Source organism: Vespa velutina, chromosome 5, assembly GCF_912470025.1.
Source record: "Vespa velutina chromosome 5, iVesVel2.1, whole genome shotgun sequence".
NCBI lineage: Eukaryota > Metazoa > Arthropoda > Insecta > Hymenoptera > Vespidae > Vespa > Vespa velutina.
In genome coordinates this window covers 3,247,129-3,267,081 of record NC_062192.1, presented here as the reverse complement: position 1 = coordinate 3,267,081, position 19,953 = coordinate 3,247,129, and the positions used below count along the sequence as shown (strand labels likewise).

The 19,953-nt window shown below is 44.9% G+C and overlaps 2 protein-coding genes across 7 annotated transcripts in view; both read left to right on the top strand.

Moving 5' to 3' along the window:
- Nucleotides 1–9,712, top strand: part of LOC124949488 (uncharacterized protein DDB_G0286105-like) — an 88,769-nt gene extending 79,057 nt beyond the window's left edge. For all 4 annotated transcript variants that reach the window (XM_047494591.1, XM_047494588.1, XM_047494589.1 and 1 more), the window contains one exon: nucleotides 8,897–9,712. In XM_047494591.1, coding sequence (XP_047350547.1) covers nucleotides 8,973–9,497 — 525 coding nt within the window. In that variant the 5' untranslated portion in view covers nucleotides 8,897–8,972 and the 3' untranslated portion in view covers nucleotides 9,498–9,712. The remainder of the gene's footprint in view (nucleotides 1–8,896) is intronic.
- Nucleotides 9,713–9,778: 66 nt separating this feature from the next.
- The window catches only part of LOC124949487 (homeobox protein prospero-like), a 46,272-nt gene continuing 36,097 nt past the window's right edge, over nucleotides 9,779–19,953 (top strand). Inside the window, exons 1-3 of one of the 3 annotated variants that reach the window (XM_047494586.1) lie at nucleotides 9,779–12,753; nucleotides 13,093–13,524; nucleotides 16,370–16,524. In XM_047494586.1, coding sequence (XP_047350542.1) covers nucleotides 10,081–12,753; nucleotides 13,093–13,524; nucleotides 16,370–16,524 — 3,260 coding nt within the window. In that variant the 5' untranslated portion in view covers nucleotides 9,779–10,080. Of the gene's footprint in view, nucleotides 12,754–13,041; nucleotides 13,525–16,369; nucleotides 16,525–19,953 lie in introns of all 3 variants that reach the window. The other 2 variants (XM_047494584.1, XM_047494585.1) reach the window with 2 other exon arrangements.

Genomic DNA, 19,953 nt, shown 5'->3' with positions numbered 1-19,953 from the left:
TACAACTTCCGTTCCCCTTATTTCGCCGATATTATTCGACGAATCGTACGGTACTCGAAGTTTTTTTGATAGAATCCTCGGGAGTATATATAGAAAGTATATCTCAATGTGAAATAAATAAGAATGTAATTTCACGATCAGCTCAAAATCGATTTCTCTCTTTCTATTTCTTTCTTAACTATGAACGAGTATATAGATAGTCTATAAACTTTTGATTTTGTGAATCGCATTACTCGCGATTCTTTGCGATATAAGTCTTTTTTACGAATCTATGCGACGTCAAATTTTTCGTGAAAATATATCACTCTTAAAATCGATTTTTACGTACTTATTATATCTATATTTATTAAATATATTAATTTATTTATATCGAATCGAAATGAAAGTTGTAGAACGATTTAGACAAATACAAAAAAGTTTGTAATTAATCGCAACGTAAGCGTAATATCCGAGTTTAGTTGGAAGAAGTATCGATCGAATCAGTGCAGCTCGAAAGCAAAGCTTTGGACCCTTTCCCTTCTTCCCTTTCCTTCCCTCTCAAAGTTCGTCGAAGGCTCGCGCCTGGAAAGGTCTCGTTAAAGTAGGAAGGAAGAGGACCGGATACGCGGCGGTTACGCATACATCATAGGTCGTCTAAACAAGCTGTTTAGACGACTTCAAGTTAACCCAAATTGACTCAATTGGATTAACCGCTTGCCGTGGCTCACCCGACACTTGGGAACCGGCCCGTACACGCTCGCCGTGTCACCGTATCCGCGAGAGAGAGAGTCTTTTGCTTCTCATGCAAATACTCGTGTCGTGCGTTATACACTCATCTCTCTCTCTTGTCTCCTTCGCTACTCGTATTTTTTCTCAATGCCCTTTCCTCTCTCTCTCTCTCTATCTCGCTCGCTCGCTCGTTCGCTGTCTCTCTTTCTATCTCACTTGCGAATTTAGCTGGTTAGCTGAATTGACTGCGTTTGGGAAAATTGGCTCGTCGCGTTTGCGGAGAAGAGTCTTCGTCTCCCTTTCTCTTTGACAAGTACATGCATATGTGTGAAGAGCTAGAGAGCAAACAAGAGAGAAAGAGAAAGAGAGACTCGTCTTTGGCTGTCCCGTTACGATGCACGAAGAGAGAGTACCCTCTCTCGCGCGCGTCAGTATGGACCACGAAGAGTCTTCCGCTCCTCGAGCTTAACACACGTGACCCGCTGACGCACGTCGCGTCGTGCCTCCGTGTCCTGTCTCTCATGTCAATTTGTAGCGAGGCGAGGGCCACGGAAGGAAGAGGAGGAGGAGGCGAGAGCCGGAGGCTTACGTCGAAGCGTAGGACATATTGAGGGAACAAGAGAGAGAGAGAGAGAGAGAGAGAGAGAGAGAGAGAGAGAGAGAGAGAGATTGGATTGGAGTGTCCGTTCCTTGGATGGATACTCGCTTGTACCCTACTATACTTGCCATACTTCTACTATACACCATCTAGCTCTACTACCTACCATCTCCTCTCTCTCTCTCTCTCTCTCTCTCTCTTTATCTCACTCAGTCCCTCTCGATTGGATTCTCTTTATCAGTGCATCCACGAGTAGTATCTGTCTTTCTCTCCTCGTCGCGATATATGGATCGTCGGAAGTCACCTTCCTCATTATCATACCGACCGGCCGTTCGCGCACTCGGACACAGCCTTCATCCTGTGCCCTAGTCACTTACGCCGTATGGGTGACCAACCCAAGTGCGAGTCGACTCTCGATCTAACGACAGAATCGCTCAGCCGTGGATCGTTCTCGTTCAGCCGAGAACCACTGACCTGGGGGACAAGACGCAAGTCCATTATACTCAATCACTGCGTGATTGGCTCAAACGATCGGACCACCGCTCGCCGCACGTCGTTCTACGGAGGCTAGCGCGGATACGATGCGTCCTATCGCTTGATAAGTCAAGAAAGAAGATATCTACGTTTGCCTTCTTAGATTTCTCAAAGATCAAGCTTCTTACGGTTAGACTTTGAATTTTATTGGGAAAGGCTTATTGCAGCTGACCAGGTGTTTCTCGTTTCTCTTGGAGTCGTTAAAGGTACGTGCCTCGTGAATTCTTTATTTGTTGGACATTTCCTATCTAAAGCACCAATCCAGCTGTCTCAAAGATCACTATCCATTGGTCTATTGATCTATGTGACTATTCGATCTATGATCTTTTGAAGTAGTAAATCTATTGGTCTATCGTGACTATTCGATTTATTATCTTTTCGAGTAATAAATATCTCTTTAACGCAGCCTAGTTTCGTAAAAGTGAGATCGCTCTGAGCGAGTTCGTCATGCCTCTCCGAAGACAGAAAAATCTGTTGGCTAACGGCGCAGAGTAGAAGGCTCTCTGGCTCATTGCTCGTTTCTGTTATACTTTTCGAAATGAGAACTTTCGTTCGCTCCCACGGATAGCCACGCGTACACACAGAGAAAGAACTTTGGCAATTGAATATAATTAAGTAATCTGAGGCGCCCGACGATATCCACGATACGAAAGTCGTCGTCGTCGCAAAAACTGGAAAGCGTGTTGGCCATGTGCCACAAGGAGACTTCGGCTCGAAACGCCAACAATAATAATGCCGGTAATCCTGGACGCTTTTGCTTGCCAATATGCCGCGGACGTATCTACATAACTACCTCGAAAACTAGCCCGTGGCCAATAAATGAGAAGGAAAGCCTTTGGAAATTCGTCGTTAAGCTACCCTCCGTCTCTTCTTTCTCGTTCCTACTTGCTCTACTCACGAATCTGGGACTCTTGACGTTACCATCCTTTCACCATCTCTTTACCAATCCTTTCTTTGCTGAGAGGAAAAAAAAAACAGAGAGATAAATGTGAGTGCATACGTACCGGAAATAATTACGTAGGAGAAGAAAAAGAAAAAAGAAAAGAAAGAAAAAAGATTAACAACTGTGCATATAAAAACGAAATTCATGTCTACGTTGCCGAACTTTAATTAAAAATGCCGTGTTTTAAGAAAATGATTATTTCTCTTGATTCGCATTATGTACGATCGTTTAAAATCGAGAAACGAAGGAGGTGGAAAGGAAACGACGACCGTTACGCAAAGCTGGCACGAGTCAAACAGTAGATACTGGTTGCTCGTGCGACTCTTAAGACGTTGGGAGGGGATCCCAAGTTGATGAGCTAAGACGTTGGAGGGTGCACTCGGTGGGGTTCCAACAATGGCAACAAGAAGCCGAAACGTCGGTTACGCCTCGAAACGGCAGCTGGCACGCGCGACTTCCAAGTCGTCTAAGGAGTTCTCTCTTTCTCTCTCTCTCTCTCTCTCTCTCTACCGTCTTTTCCCTTCTCCTTAGACTCACCTCTCACCCCAAGGAGTTCCTCCGAGGGGGAAAACTCAGTCTCGAGAAGTTACCTTAGTAGGAACCATTTGAGGGATACCTGGACATTTAAAGCGGGGGACGGCACCCAGCTGAACCACCTGAATGCTACCGAGGGGGCCTTTTTTACCTTGCAATGGCGTAAAACTCATGTTTTTCAGCTAAAGACATCTTTAGAAAGAAGAAGTTCTTCAGACATGCAATCTTTAAGACATCCATTTTATGATTACGTGCTTATTTCAATTCTTTATTACGATTTTGTGTTTGTTTTTCTATATTTTTTTACAAACATCAATGTTTCCTAATTACATTATCGATCTATCTAATTATATTAAATTAGATATTTTATTAACGATATAATATCTCTTTCATTGTATAAATTTATAATAACATTTAATTCATTCACGATTAATATAACGTGTGATATGAAATAATTTATTTTATAAATGGAATATTATATCATTTTCTTTGAAGGATTTTAAACGATCTAATACTTGGAAGATTTATTAAACGGCTACGCCACTGAGGGCAAGGACCGTTGTTCCTACTTCCTTTCCTAAGAGAGAACGAAGGGAGTCACAAGATTTTTTGTTGTCTTCAATATCAGACGTTAGCGTTTCCCACAGAAGAAATCATGGGAACACGTAGGACCGATCGTGAAAAGTCTTCGGAGATTTGCGAGCTTGCCTTGGGAATTCATCGACCTTGTCTACTTTCTTTTCTCTCTATATTCTTTCCCTTATATAACTTTCGCCTCTTCTATTCTTTTCTCACGTTAATTTCGTATGATTAACTATTGCTCGCAAATAAGATTTGAAGAAAAATATTTTCAATAAACATATCGAACCTTTTCCTTCCAATTCCATTCAAAAATTATTCTACAATCTTTATTTGATCTTTAAAACGTTTAACGATAGGACAAATTCCCAACGTAAAGTTCGTCATTAAAGTACAGTTCGATTTGCGCTCACAGCATACAGGTAGTCGCGTGAATGAATACTGAAATCGAAATGAAAATCGAGGAAAGGTCATGCTCGCGTGCCAGAAATAACACGGCCGTGGCGTTGACCCACATTGTTTTTGAAACGCGATTAAACTCATTGAAAACGACCGAAAGTAAATTAATGGCCATAGGCCGCGTAACCACGAAAAGCGAGGCAAAAAGCGAAACAAATTTAACGAGCTGTGAATTATGAAAATCGGTGACAGGCCGACGCTTTTAAATACTCTCTCTCTCTCTTTCCCTCTCTCTCTCTCTCTCTCTCTCTCTCTCTCTCTCTCTCGACCTCCTCTCCGCCCCGTTCATCGGGCGCCAATCGGCACCCCATTACTCTCTTTCCCACCCTCACCTCCTCATCAGAGTTTGGTTTGGGCGCGTGCCAGTAAATCGAAACGATTCAAATGCAAAATAATAATAAAACAGCGGGTTCTGTCGATGGCCCGTGGTAGGTAGTCGTGATGCTGGTGGTGGTCGGAGGCAAGGGGAGGCGGGGTTGAGAGCGCATTAACGCAATTAACCTCCAATTAATAACACATCAATTGACACCCGGTCAACTTGTTGCATCGGAGCAGCCCGATAATATGCTGAACGCGTGTGAGAACTCAATGTGTACGTACACAAAGGGGGTGGTGTGTGAGTACGCGAACGTGTCTCTCTGCGTATAGAGAGCTGGATACGTAGGCGTTAGGCACGTAGACACATACACATATACGTACCTATGTACATATACGACGAGTCAATGTACATATGTAAGTGGAGGCGTCGTCCTTCGTAGTCGCGAGTGCATGCCGAGAGCGAGGGTTGCGTTTACCCACATAGAGGATAATAAAGAGACGAATGTTAGAATAATTTCGTAACAAGGGGAAAGAAAAAAAGCAACGATGCATAACGGCGGTCTATAAGGTAGAATGTGAAAGACGGAAGAGTCCACGAAGTTACCACCAACGGACATGGGCTGATGACCATTGTACAGTTCCCATGCAACCCCCTGCGAACACTCTCACCGCATGATACATACTAGAGGGAAAAAGACAGTGTAAAATTCCGATGCACATGCCGTTACCATGTTACCCCGACGACTACGACGACAACGACGACGACGACGATGATACCATGTGGGGTACGCACGCCACATGTGATGCTTCGATACGGAAAACACCACCTTGCCCGACACTCCTATATCTACTCTTGGAAGTAGGAGGAAAGAGAAAAATCGAAAAATATAATCGTCTCTTCTCTCGTTAACAACGCTTCTTTCCTTCCCTTTCTCTGGTTACACCACCCTCATACCACCCAGTATCATTCACAATCGCCATTTAAGGATATCGTCGCGCATCGATCACATTATCTTAATGTCTCCCGATATTAATCGAGCGAATCGGTGATGCGTCGCGATCATTAAACGTTTAACAGAAATGCTGCATTCGTTCGTGAGAAAGATAAAGCAACAGAGCGCGGTAACGACCGTCAGTCTCTCGCGAGACTGGATACATCAAAATCGGTGATGGAAATTACTAGGAATTTTAATAACAACCTTTTATGAATATCACCGAACCGATCGAAATTATCGGCGTAACGTATTGTTTGGCGACTGCTAGTCGGAAATTCGCTTCTCCTTTAGCGCCCTGTTGACGGCGTTAGGCGCGTTGTGTGTACGTACCGAGGACGGTAATGCTTTGGGCATATATAACACGCATACGATATCCGATCACTGTAAAACACGAAGAACGGATTGCATGTGAACCTGTTCTCGGTTTTAGCGATCGATGATAAAGAGATTAATGAACGCCTTCCACGAGTCGGTACTTTTGTTCGACGGGTCTCCTCCTTAATTACCCGAGGTGTTGTAGCTAAAAGTTATCAAGCTCGATAGTTCCGAACAATAGCTATACTCTACGGGCCAGTCCGCGAATTTTCCTAAAGCGAATTGTAAAAGCACGTTTATACCTACTCGACACGGTTGCCTCTCACCCAACTTTTAACTTTAACTTCAACGAGCTCACTTCGATGGATCACCTCTACCTGCCGCCATTTCTTCTTTCTTTTTTCCTTTTTTTTTTTTCGCCTACTATTTTATCGAGGAACCCTACCACCATAGTCACCGCAATCACCCTTCAAAATCAAGTCACCTGCTTAAACGGTAAATGTCGCATGACGCACAGGAAGTGGTTGTTGGTGGCTCATCGTATGTCTCGACACTATCTAAGTTTGTTACCAACGAAGAAAATTAAAACAATAATACAGACGTATCTTTCGAACATTTTTGATCAAAAACATTCTCTACTTAAAACATAGTGTAGTCTTAAAAAATTAAAAACATTTCTTTATAAACGCGAACTGAATAAACTCGATTCGATCTACGTGCATGAATATCCAAACGAAGTAGACATACGATCAACGTAATTAACTCGACGTATATACTTTGAAATCGACGAAATGTGGGAGAGTTCCTGAAGCCATTTCCGGTCAGGGTACCGGCACCTCTTTTTGTTCTGCTCGTCCCACGCATGGCGGCACACGGGGAAGTAGCGTTTAAAAGTAGGAAGAACAGAAGTTCCTGTGACCCCCCTCGAAGCTCTCCCTTCTTTTTACCATACGTGCCTAGGTACGAGACTCTTGTAGACGTTATCGAGTTCGAGACCATATGTTATCTTTTGAGTAAGCAATTTGCGAATGTCCCTATCTTATCCTCTTTGCATCCTTCTTTGAATAATGCCAATGAAAATGTATATTCCTCGCTCTTATTCGACGCGTATATAAAAGTATCGTAACTAGTCGTAATTGAACGCTTGCGTAATACCGATTTAAATGTGCAACAAGAGGCACACAAGACTATTTACGATATAGGAAACAGTTAGGTCTGCGTATTGGTTCTAAAAAGATCAATTCGGTATTAATTATAATTAATTATAAGAAGATTAATAAGATTAATTAAGAAATAATTGGATATATTGAATTCAACTTTAAATCAAAGTGATATTTTTGGTTGTTACTTAAAAGAAAACTATACTTTTAATAGAGACCTATTGGTCTCTCAAAATTACTTTCAAGAAATTCCTCACTGAAAAGATAAAAATTTGTTACCAGAGATACGAACACTCCGTTTCGCGTCCTCCGCATTTTTTTTCTAAGGTTTCCCCGTTCGTTATAGCAAAGTGATAGTCATGTATATTACGCACACGCATTCCTATCACCACACCCTGTCGATTTATCGAGACGAGTACTCGCGCATCCTCGAACGAAGGCGGTTGGTGCGTAAGTGCGAACTATGGAATATGTCGGTCTATTGAGCGCAGGTGCTTTAAGCTGCTCAGCTGTTGCTTCGAAGCTCACGTACGTGATGCACACAGAGCGCCTACGGCATCGTGTTAGTTTCCACACGGAGTTGTCACATTAGACCATGTGTGTACAAGCTGCTTGCGTTTACGCACTTATACGCATCATCGATTCAACCACAAGAGTAACAGAAAAAAAAAATAAATGATGAAATCGTTCTAATGTTTTATACATGTTGAATGTTAAAAAATGGATACTAAACTGGCAAAGAATCATCTTTACGAATACTTTTCAAAACACTTACTTTTATGTCACGTCTTTTCGAATGTAACATGAAACATAAATTACATGAGATATTTTTATAAAAAATGTAATCTTTTTTATCTGACCTATTGAACCCGACAAAATACATATTATTTTTACGATTGTTTCCCAACTAATACGAGAAAAGAGAATAGATCGACGCACGTGCATAGGATCGCAAATAGAAAAGAAGTATATAGTCGTCGAGAAAAGTTAGAAATGGAAGTGAGGAATTATAAATATAGATACTCCTAGAACGATTCACGATGAACGTGGCATTAATTATTTTTTTCGTGCCCCTTTCTTCGGGGGCGAGCATCGAGCATCGACCGATGACGACAAAGACGTACGAAGAGTCGATTCGACTAACATAAGCTACTTATACTACAACGAATAAGATATTCAAAGCGAGCAATTTTCTTATAACCACGACTCCCAGGCGCTTTCTCTCATTGTATTCTCCTCTTCTTTGGAGTTTTAGAATTTCTCTACGATGTCCCAAGGGTCGTCTTCTTCTTTTTCTTCTTCATTGGTCTTCGTATTTTTAAACGATCACTGACTACTGGTTACTCCCTACCCCCTTTTTGTTCGCGATCGTACATTGAACCGACATAACTTATCGATCGATGACTCGGTTGCGTGAAAAAGAAGAAATATATTATCTTAAAGTTCGACGACCGCGACTGGTCGGTTAGCTTTAAAGATTCTTACGAATTCGAAAGGAAAATTACGGGAATCGTCTATAGCCGCGCGTAACGGCCGTCAGACGTTGTTTCCGCAAATGCTTTCTTTCGTTGGAAAAAAGGGAAGAGAGAGAGAGAGAGAGAGAGAGAGAGAGAGAGAGAGATCGGCCGAAATAAAGTATACGTTTCTATTATGGTACGGATCGATCGTTCATAAGAGAGAGATCGTATTCGATTCAAATATACCTACTCTTGGATAGTACGCATATATAAACTCTGGTACCTTTGACTTTCAGACGGATAGAGGAACCGCAGCAGGGAAAATCGAGACGAGGGAGCGAGGGGCACCCAGCCCTTTGGCGAGTTCGAAGGATGCAGCTCCCAGGCGGGAGCACGAGAATTCCGCCCGCGAGAGCTCCGGCCTCCTCCGTTCGATCGGTGATCATCAACAGCAACAACATTTACAGTACCAGAAGCAGCAACAACGGCAGCATCAAGAGCTGCAACGAAAGCACGACGATAAACGACAGCGAGTGCGTATGTGGTAGCATAATCGGCAACAGCAATAGCAGCGACAAAAGTAGTAACAATAACGATAAGAAGATTAAGAAGAATAACAATAAGAACGAGACGTGCAAGGGTAGCAGGAAAAACTTCAGCGATAAAAACTTGAACGGAAGAAGAAGCGGCGTTGCAGGTCGTTTTTATCGTCGTAGCGAGAACGCCGATAAAGTAAGGAACGGCAGCGTTGGAAACGGACGGAAGAGTCGAGCAGTGAAGGAGAGACATCATCTCGTGGCGACTACTACGAGGACGAACCGCCGACACCGAGTCACGAAGCATCCCCAGGTGTTGTTGGCGTCAGCCCCACGGCGGAAAGTGCGGAGCGAGGAATAGTAAAAAGAAAACCAAGGGGAAGCGAGAAACGACGGAAGAGGAGGAAGAAGAAGAAGAGGAAGAAGGTGAGGAAGAAAGAGACGAGGAGGAAGTCAAAGTCGTCCGGCGGGAAGGAACAGAAGGGTGCCGGCCTCGTCGACGTTGTCGACGGCGGCGGCGGTGGTGGAGGAGGAGGAGGAAGAGGAAAAGAAGGAGAAGGAGGCGAAGGAGAAGGAAAAAGCGAAGGAGGAGGAAGAAGAGGAGGCGGCGGAGGAGGAGGAGAAGGAGGAGGAAGAGGAAGACAAAGAGGAGGAAGGAGAAAAGGAGGCAACGAAGGCGAAGGCGAAGGTGGTGGAGAGGGAAGGCAGCCGCCGACTCAGCTAGTAGTAGTAGTAGTAGCAGTGGGGATCGCGCGCGTCGGAAGGAACGAGAGAAGGAGAAGGAGAAGAGTCGACGGTGGTAGGGGAAAGCGAGAGTGCAGAGAAGCAGAGGCAGCGCGCTGAGCCACGAGGGGGCTATTCGAGCGAGAAGGGGAGGGGTGGCAAGGAGCCCTGGCGGGGAGGGGACGCGGAGGCCTTCGGGGGGCCGACCAACCAGACGGCCGATGATGTCATCGGAGGAGGAGACCGAGTGTTTCGCCCTCTACGGAGCAACCACGGAAAGCAAGCAACAGCAACTCCTGAAGAAGCAGAAGCGCACCAGACAGCGCGTGGACGCCGGCGAGCCACGCAACAGCTACTCGAGCATACCGAACTTTAGCTCCCGGCCATCCTTCCTCGGCGGTGGTCTGTACGGCTCGATCTTCAGCGGTAGCGGGCCGACGTCGCATCAACAGCAACAACAACAACAGCAGCAGCAGCAACAACAACAACAACAGCAACAACAACAACAACAACACCAGCAGCAGCAGCAACAATCACAACAACAACAGCAGCCACAGCTCCATCAACATCACCACCAGTCACAGCAGCAACAGCAGGCTGGAGCGGCTGGTAGTCAAGGTCACTTGGGTGCAGCGACGACGGGTCCTACAACCCAAAAGCATTCCGCCCACTTCGGCTTCTTCGGGGCATCGGGCTTCGGCCCCGCCAAGATGCTGAACGAATTACTCGGACGGCAGGTCAAGCAGGCCAGTGACGCCGGCGGTTCGCCGCCAGAGGGCGGACACGGGATGACCGGTGCCGGCATGGATCCAAATGCGAACCTCCAACCGGGGGCAGTCGTCAATTGTGATGACCCCGCCACAGCCGAGTTAACGCAACACATGCTCCGCGACATTCTCCAGGGTCGAAAGTTGCCTGCCCTTTCCGTGCAAGAGCAACCAAACAATAACAACAGTATACATAGTAACAATAATAATAATACCACCGCGGATATCCTCAAGTCCCAACAACAGCATCAGCAAAGTCCCCAACAACAGCAGCATCAGCAGAATAGTGATAGTGTGCGCAGTGGAACAGTGCAGAGTGGCGGAGAGGAAAGTGGTGATGGCAATAACGTCCTCGTGAATAGCACGAACCACAGTGATCGTGATACGGTGATGCCTGCTGACGCGGAGGATAGCGCCGAGGACGCCGCCTCCACGGCACGTGCCATGGAGGAGGCATTCGCCGAGGTAGGCATCGAGCCCGGTACCAATCTCGATGGCTCCGATTGCGATCAGAGCTTACCGCCCAGTCCCACGGCTCCGAGGTCGGCCTCGGTATCGGTTAAGGAGGAAATTCAGGACTCTTTGAACATCAAGCGTAGTCCTAGCCATTCTCCTTGCCCGATAATACCTAAAACCGAGACGAGCTCTCCTACAACGGAGTTGAAGCGCGCTCGGGTGGAAAACATTGTTAGCACGATGCGCAGTAGCCCTGCGCTTCAGCCTACTCCGGTAAACGGTTGTAAGAAGCGAAAGCTCTATCAGCCGCAACAACAAACCGTGCACCACGTTCTCCAGCACGGTGTCAATGACACTATGATGGACGACGAGGAGGAAAGCGAGGAAGAGGACGATCAGTCGACGATAAAACAAAAACGAAAGCAGAAAGCCTCTCTGAAGAGTCAGCTCAAGATAATGCACGAGCAACTCGCGGAGATGCAAGCAAAGTATTTGGAACTTTCGAGCAAGGTGGAACATGACACAAGCGAGAGCAGCGACGCACCCGCCAGTCCGCAGCAACTACCCGAACCACCCCCTAGACCACCGAGACCTCACCCACCGGCGTTCAACGGCCTCCAGACTCTTCCGCCCGACCATCCGCATGCCGCGGCAGCCGCCATGTATCACATGGGTCATAAACTGTACATCGGACATCAGCAGTCCGCACTCGAGAGGATGAAGCAGCATCAGGAGGCGACCGCGAGACAGCAACAACAGCAGCAACAACAGCAGCAGCAACAGGTGCATCAACAGCAGCAGCAGCAACAGCAGCAGCAGCAGCAACAGCAACAGCACCAGCGACAAAGTTCTCCACAGCCGCCTAGTCAAGCGCAGCAACCGAATCAGAGCAATACTGGACCGTCCACGCCGCAAACGCCACAACAGCTGACAAGCAGCAGCACGTCCCTGCAACAAAAGGACTTCCAAGAAAGGTTAAACGTCTTCAGGGGCGCAGCTGCGGCGGCAGGTTCCTCGGGGCCACACATCACCGGTGCGGATCTCGAAATTCTGGCGGACATTCTCAAAACGGAAATCTCTTCGTCGTTCGCTAATCTGATTGACAGTATAGTCGCGAGGTTTGTTCAGCAAAGGAGGATCGTCGGTAAGCAAAGCGAGGCTGCACAAGTAGCCACCGAACAGCTAAACAAGGATATCCTGATAGCGACTCAAATGCTCGAAAGGAAATCGCCAAGGACGAAGGTAGTCGACAGGGGAGCTCCACAACCTACCGGTGGCCCAAACGGGCCACGGGGGCCCCTAACCGGTGGGCCCCCTCCAACGCAACCAACGGCTTTTTCCCAAATAGGGCCCATGGCTGGTGGGCACCATGGTCCTCACTCTGGTCCCACAGAAAATAATTTAAATCAGATGAATCAGCTACCCCCCCACGTCAGGCCCGTTGGGATGTTTCAGACACCGATGCCGCAAAAAATATATGGCATCGGACCGATGCAGTCGCAACAGCAACAACAACAGCAGCAACAACAGCAACAACGCGAACAGCAACAGAGGGAGCAGCAACAACGCGAACAATATTGTAATTTGAGGAACGACGAGAGGGAAGTCAGGGATTCGGAACAGAACGAGGCTCTCTCCCTCGTCATGACACCGAAGAAAAGGCGCCAAAAGGTATTCTCACACTTTCTTTGGGTTTCGAGTGTCGGTTACGTTAGATCTGAACTCATCTAAATCTCGATTCATATCTATGTACTTACAAAATTGCAATACGATGGGATAATTCAGGTATAATCAGGTATAAATCAACGTTTGGTGGGTTTCGTGAGTTAGACGTAGAACCAAATATGGTTTTCGGATGTTTAACATAATAAGAGATTTCAATAGGTGTCCGGAGACCTAAGAAATGTAGCTCATTTTTAAATTTTACGTAAAGGAAGATCAATGAGCATCGTTTTTCAGGTAACCGATACGAGAATCACACCAAGGACTGTATCAAGAATTCTTGCGCAGGAGGGCAACGGATCTCAAGGAGGCAGTGAAAGTCCTCCGCCAGCTCCACCACCGAGACCTTACCACGCGCCACCACCAATGCTGCCAGTGTCCCTGCCAACAAGCGTAGCGATACCAAACCCGAGCCTTCATGAAAGTCAGGTGTTCTCGCCGTACTCGCCGTTCTTCCCCGGAATCAACACCCCACGTGGGGGTCATGCAGGCCAGGTACCAGCAGCGGGATCGCATCAGTTGCCTGCGAGTCCTCCAAGTGGACGTGTAGAACTCAGGGATTCTCCTCCACTTTCGCATGCCCCGGCCATGTTGCATCCTGTTTTACTTGCGGCTGCACAACACGGCAGTCCGGAATATGGACACCTAAGGATGGACAACAATGACCGTGTCAGCGATTGCAACTCCGGAGACATCGGCTACGACGGAATTCAGCCTACAATATCCTTTTTTAATACTACGTAAATAAGAATTAATTTTCTTCTTTGATCAAACAGTATTGATCAATTGTATTCGATTGTTACAAACGATAGAGATTAGGATATAATCTATTGAATTCAGTTATATATCGCGTGTATTTCTTCAGTAGATAGATATAAAATAAATGATAATTCGTGGCAAGTGCGAAGGAAAGTTAGGAATATACGAGATACGACTGAAAAGCCGTACGACGCTTAGGGATATTTTTTGTGGCGGTGGTAGGACGAGTGAACTAGAGGGTGAGTTTCGTTGAACGCGAAAACTTTGAAACGCGGCAGCGAGTTTTTGAGAGAAAGAACTCGTTCGCTCGCAAGGAGAAGAGAGTAGTCGCCGCGATGCTGAGGTAGGTAGGAGAGAGGGATCGAAAAGAACCTGAGCTAGCTAGCTAGAAAGTGAGTGGAGAGAGAAAGAAGAAGAGAAAGCAACAAGAGTGGGAGACACAGAGAGAGAGAGAGAGAGAGAGAGAGAGAGAGAGAGAGAGACAGAGAGAGAGATGGAGAGACAGAGAGATGGAGGAAAGAGGGAGGACTCGGACGAATGTTAGATTAGTTTGCCACGGAGTTAGGCTAATGTTGGATGCACCTACGAGTAGAGTTTGTCCGGCAACAACGCGCCAAACCGAAAGTTCTTTGCCTACTACTCGGTCTGCCCTCAGCCTCGAGTCTCACCCAACTTCGCAAGCCAATAATCTGTCCCGTAATTTCGGAATTCAACCACGGAAACGAGCTGGAGGTGGAAGAGGTAAAGGAGGAGGTGCTCCGCGAACTTCCCATCGCGAGCGTCTCTTCGACTTATCGTAGATAATCCTCTTCTCTCTCTCTCTCTCTCTCTCTCTCTCTCTCTCTCTCTCTCTATTTCTCTCTTCCTAGAATCGAGATTACGAAAGTCGACCAACTCAGTTTCTCCATGTATTTCGGTTCTTTCGACTTCAATCGAGTTTCCGCCTTCTTCCTAGCTCAGTGTTATCGCTATAACGTTCCTGACTAGTAGTCGACAACCTCCGCTCGCGCGTTGAAATCTTCGAGGAAACGCGATAGCCCGTAACGGTTTAGTAAGTATACGTCTTGACTAGTGAGTCTCGGTAACGAAGGGAGCATTCTACGATAACTTTGTAGAAAAGATAACTCAAGATAAAGATACAGAAGAAAATTAAAGTATCTATTCCATAATTACATGCATACATATATATGTATGTGTATATGTATATGTATATGTATATGTATATATTATCATCGTTCGACTTTACGCGGTCGAGGTTAGTTCTATGTATAAAAGAGGAAGAAATTTTAAACCAGGCTTCTATTAAAAACTCTATCGGCCGGCACGCATCCGTGGTCCCGATGATTCTTCTCGGCGCGAGTTTTTCCGCGTCTCTCTTTCAAAGTCTCAAACGATGCACCGCGCGGCCACGGGCTGACCCGATGATACGCTTTAACAGCATAAAAATAGCTATCGTATCCGGCTTCGAAGAGAAAGAGAGAGAGAGAGATAAGGCATGTTCCTAGTACGATCGTCGGAAAATGATCAACCAGCGCGAAAAGTTCAGCAGCTCGATTATCGCACATGACTCACCTTGCTTGCAGCCTCGCATCGGCTTCTCAGTTTTTGAAAGAGCTTACGGATCCAGAAAGAGAAAACGAGAAGGGCCGGACGTTGTAGGTGGGAGGCTTGTGTGGGGGCGCGAGAGAACATATACATGTGTGTTTTTGTGTATATGTGTGCGAGACGATGGTGCATCGTCAGAACTGCAACATCGCCGTGTCGATCCGATCGGCAACACGACGTTCTTTGCCACCTTTTTAGTCGGCCTTTGATGTAAAATCAATGGCGCATTTTTTACCTCTCTCTTTCTCTTTCTCTCCTCTACTCTCTCTTTCTTCTCTCTGTGGGGTAGGTCGAGCGCGTCACATGTATCGTCGTGGCCGTAAGCTCTCTCCCCTCTCTTTCCCTCTCTCTCTCTCTCTCTCTCTCTCTCTCTCTCTCTTTCTTTCTCTCCATATCTCTCTCGATTCACCCTCGTCTGTAACGTTTCGCCATGGCCTTCGCGCCAAATATATTCGCGACTTCTTCCCTTCGTTCTTCTTTCTCGAGAATTTTCTCCAACAATAAAACTATTCCCCCGCAAATTCGATATAATATAAGGATTTATGAAAAAAATCAAGCTTGCCGTGGTCGGTTAAGGGTTGTCCGATGGGCGGAATAATCTTTTCAATGTCTCATTATCATAATTTATGAGTAGTATTCAATGGAAGAATGTTATTAGAGAATCTGAAATTTTCTTCTTCGAAGAAAAGAATTTAATGTAGACGTTGTCTTCTTTCGACTTGATAACAACTGTTCTCCATGAAGTTCTGCCATTAAGAATTAGCCGAAAATTTCTCAAGTAAGATATGCGTCTCCGTGAAAGTTCGAACACAGGGATTAACTGAATAAGAATGCGATGAAACCACATCAAGAGATCCTATTACTGGTAAGGAGTCGGTAAGGCTTCCGTTGAAGATGTGGCCAATCGTAGGTCAACCTCAGCGAGAACGTTAGACCCCTACTACCGCCTACTATGGGGATATATCCACAGTTTGTACGATTTCTAATCCAATTTTATACGAAGAAAACACGATTAAGTTTGAGATATTCTCGTACACGATACAAATTTCTAGAGCTCTACGATCCTTCGACTTACGCGTCTTTGATCACTGATACAGCTCCTACGGATTGTCTTTGCGGACACGTTCTTTATGTTTCTTATATCTAGGGATAACTATTGAAAGAAACACATGTATAAGATATTTCCTTAACCACGGTGAACTCGTCGACGCTGACGCCGATGCATCTGAGGAAAGCGAAGCTGATGTTCTTCTGGGTAAGGTACCCGTCTTCGGCCGTCCTCAAGATGTATTTCCCCGACATCAAATTTAATAAGAACAATACAGCGCAGCTGGTCAAGTGGTTCTCCAATTTCCGGTGAGTACACGTCAACTCATGCATATATATATATATATATATATATATATATATATATAACATTGTCATACTATCGTGATGAATTTGAAGGAAGTTAAAATTAGATCTCACAACGTTGCTGGTCCAATTCGCATGTAGCACGAATGAAAATTAAATCGGAACATTTCTGAATGTCAAAGGTCTCCATTGGATCCATTGTGGATCCTAGTTTCTCGTTCGGACATAATTCGAATTTCTTACCTAAAAGGATCGAATCGAATTTAATCTAAAAGGTTCGTTCTTTCGAATGAAATCATGTAAGACGTCTCTCGTTGGCAAACGTTCCGTGTATGCAAACGAGAACAAGGTTTTCGAGGGCTCGACCACTCCCTTTACAGAAGCGGTCAGAGCCCAAGAGACGAGAGTCACGATGGGTGTGTCCGAATCTTAATTACCATCCCCTAGTAGCAGCTGGGGATAAGTAACGTATCTACACTGCGGCAGGTACGAAGGCGTAGGAGTTTGTGGGTACCGACACATACCGGCCAGTAGGCATTAGCCTGATTATAATTAGGCTGAGTACAGTACAGATCCGAGATATAAGGCGGACGAAGGCCCACACGTGATCTCGGTACTATGTTATTACTATTTTCTTATCGCAAGAATACGCGCCTTTCTGCTCCTCGAAAGCTCATAAGTTTTTCTCAACTTGAATATACTCATTGTCATGAATTGCTCATCTTGATTTTATTTTAACAATTGTCCCTTATGAAAAGTAAAAGAATGAGAAAGATTATCATACATTGTCATAATAAAAAGTTCAATCGATGACTGAGATCGATTTATTATAATCGAGAGCTTATACTTGTTCTTGAGAGGTATATAAGATTAAGTTAGTATACGGGATTTGTGAATGTGCTGAAGATTAAAAAGAAAACGTCCCGATTAGTCTCATGAAATCCGGGAAGGATGGATAAAAAACACAAGTATACTCGTTCTAGTTGTGGTACTACTACTATCGTTTGCATTGAACTTAGCGCTGGTAGAAGCATCAAAATTCGCGAGCAGAAGCTTGTCCATCTTGTTGCTATACGCCGAGTGGCTTTCTCTTGCATACTCATTCGTTTATCTTTCGGTTCTTTGAAAACATTGTCATAACCGACATAAAAGAGAGAGACAGAGAAAAAGAGAGGGCAAGGGAACGCGTTGTAGAAGTTAGAAATGCCTGGCAAAAATTGCATCACGCTCAGCTTCCGGGACAAGGAACAAAGCTAATTACTAGCTAATATATTTCAAGTTACATTTTCGTCCTGTCGTTTCGTTGCGGCCTGCGGGGTTCGTTCTTTCCTCATCCGATTCTCTCTCTTTGCCGCTTCTATCCCCACTCTCATTTTCTCTCCTTCTTTCTCTCTATCTGTCTGTCTGTTTGTCTCTCTCTCTCTCTCTCTCTCTCTTTCTTTCTCTCTCTCTCTCTCTCTCTCTCTCTCTCTCTCTTTCTTTCTCTCTCTCTCTTTTACACTCTTGTCCGCTTGTTCTCTCTCGTACAATTTTTTTCTAACATGTTCTTCGTATTCCAGCCTTCGAGTATCATGGGAGACAAGGTCTCTTGGCGAGGCACGCGAAAACTTTTAAAATTTCCTCTATCTCTTCATTTCTCTTTTTATCTTTCTTTTTCAAGAGAAAAAAGAGGCGAATAAAAATCCTCAATACAAATAAATTTGTATCCTTCAATGCTCTTGACGATCATATATATATATATATATATATATATATATATATATATATATATATATATATATATGTATGTATGTATTTCCTTTTTGCTTTTTTTAATTGATCATTTTTATTAGATTAATTTTGATTAGAAGATCTTCTAAATATCATCCTCCCAGTTTTCTTATTATCCGAAGTTATAAAGAAGTGAAAAATGCAAGGGTTATTCGTGTTATCCTCAAAGACAATACTCAAAAGGTTTCTGGGCACGAACTGACAGTATACCATGTTTCCTTTTGTGGCTAATCACGTAAGAGTTTAGCTGGACTTTTTCTTGCTCGTTCTCCAGTCGGCGGCGTCGAGCGTGCTCGATCTGATAGCCTAATGCACGGCTTCCTATGCGGAAATACCTCGGCACATTATTCTACGCTCCTACGTGTACACCCTAGCCTCTATCAACTCACCCCTCGACACCCTATGAGCCATCGTTGTACTTTTGTCACGAGAACCGCTTGAAAGCGGCACCAACGACGGCTTTACTTTACGACGCAATGTATCCGATTAGTCCTTCGACTTTTTCACTTTTTCTATCTTTCTTCGTTTATATGACCAACGTTGATCGACCTTTCGATAAGATTCTCAGCCGAAAGTCGATCCACTCTTTTTAATTTAACATTCATCGGTGCTTCCGTCAGGACATACTAGAATGGAAACGTTTCGAAGAAACGTTTGTAAAATAGAAAATAAAACAAGAAAGATCGAAACTCGGTGAAGAAAAGAAACTGAATATTCTATTGATGTTGTCCAGCGTTGGAAGTTGTCGTTTAACAAAAGCAATGAAAACCTTGGAATCATATCGTTGTAAGAGAGAAAGAAAGAGAGAATGAGAGATAGAGAAAGAGAGGGCGAGAGAGAGAGAGAAAGAAAAAATGCGTTGAGAAGGAAGGAACGAGACGAGACGATTACAAAGCGATCCTTCGCACCCCATTTTCTCACGCTCGTGTCGACTCGAAAGCGTATGGATGTCTTACGGCTGGAGAGGGTGAGTCCTCGAATATCACGCGTGCATCATCGGATCTGCTTATGCCAAGGATATATTGACAGCCTTCGTTCGATGAAGCTAGCCGGGGGGTGATTGGGGTCGTGTCGGTGGCGGGGGATGATAGAGGGAGAGCGCAAACTCGCCTGTCTTCTTCGTGCCTTCGTCTCCCTATCTTCGGGCATCTCTCTTTGTCTGACGTATTCCGAGTGTGCGTGGAAAAGAGAGAGAGAGAGAGAGAGAAAGAGAGAGAGAGAAAGACAGAGAGAATGAAAAGATAGCGAGGCGCGGACTGGGGTTAGCTCGTTATCAGATTCCACGTTGGGACACGCGACACTGAGGTGGCAGATCCTATCGCCGGAATGGAAGAAATTTTATGTCGTATAATGGACAACGAACACACACACACACATACACACACATATACAGACATAGCCTTATGTACCTGTGAAATCTACTTCGCACGAGAGTTTTACCGCTATCTATCCTTTGGTTGTGTCGCGAAAAAATCCTTTAACTTTGAACTTATCCCTTTTACGCATTCTAATATTTTGAGTTTTTGAAACGTCAATTGAAAGTTATATTCGTGTCCTCTTTTAATCTATAAGTTGATATATCCTTGGTAATACATCGTATTGAATGAGTTAATGAGATAGACTGATATATTTCATAGTTTAAAATGAGACAAGTGCATGTAA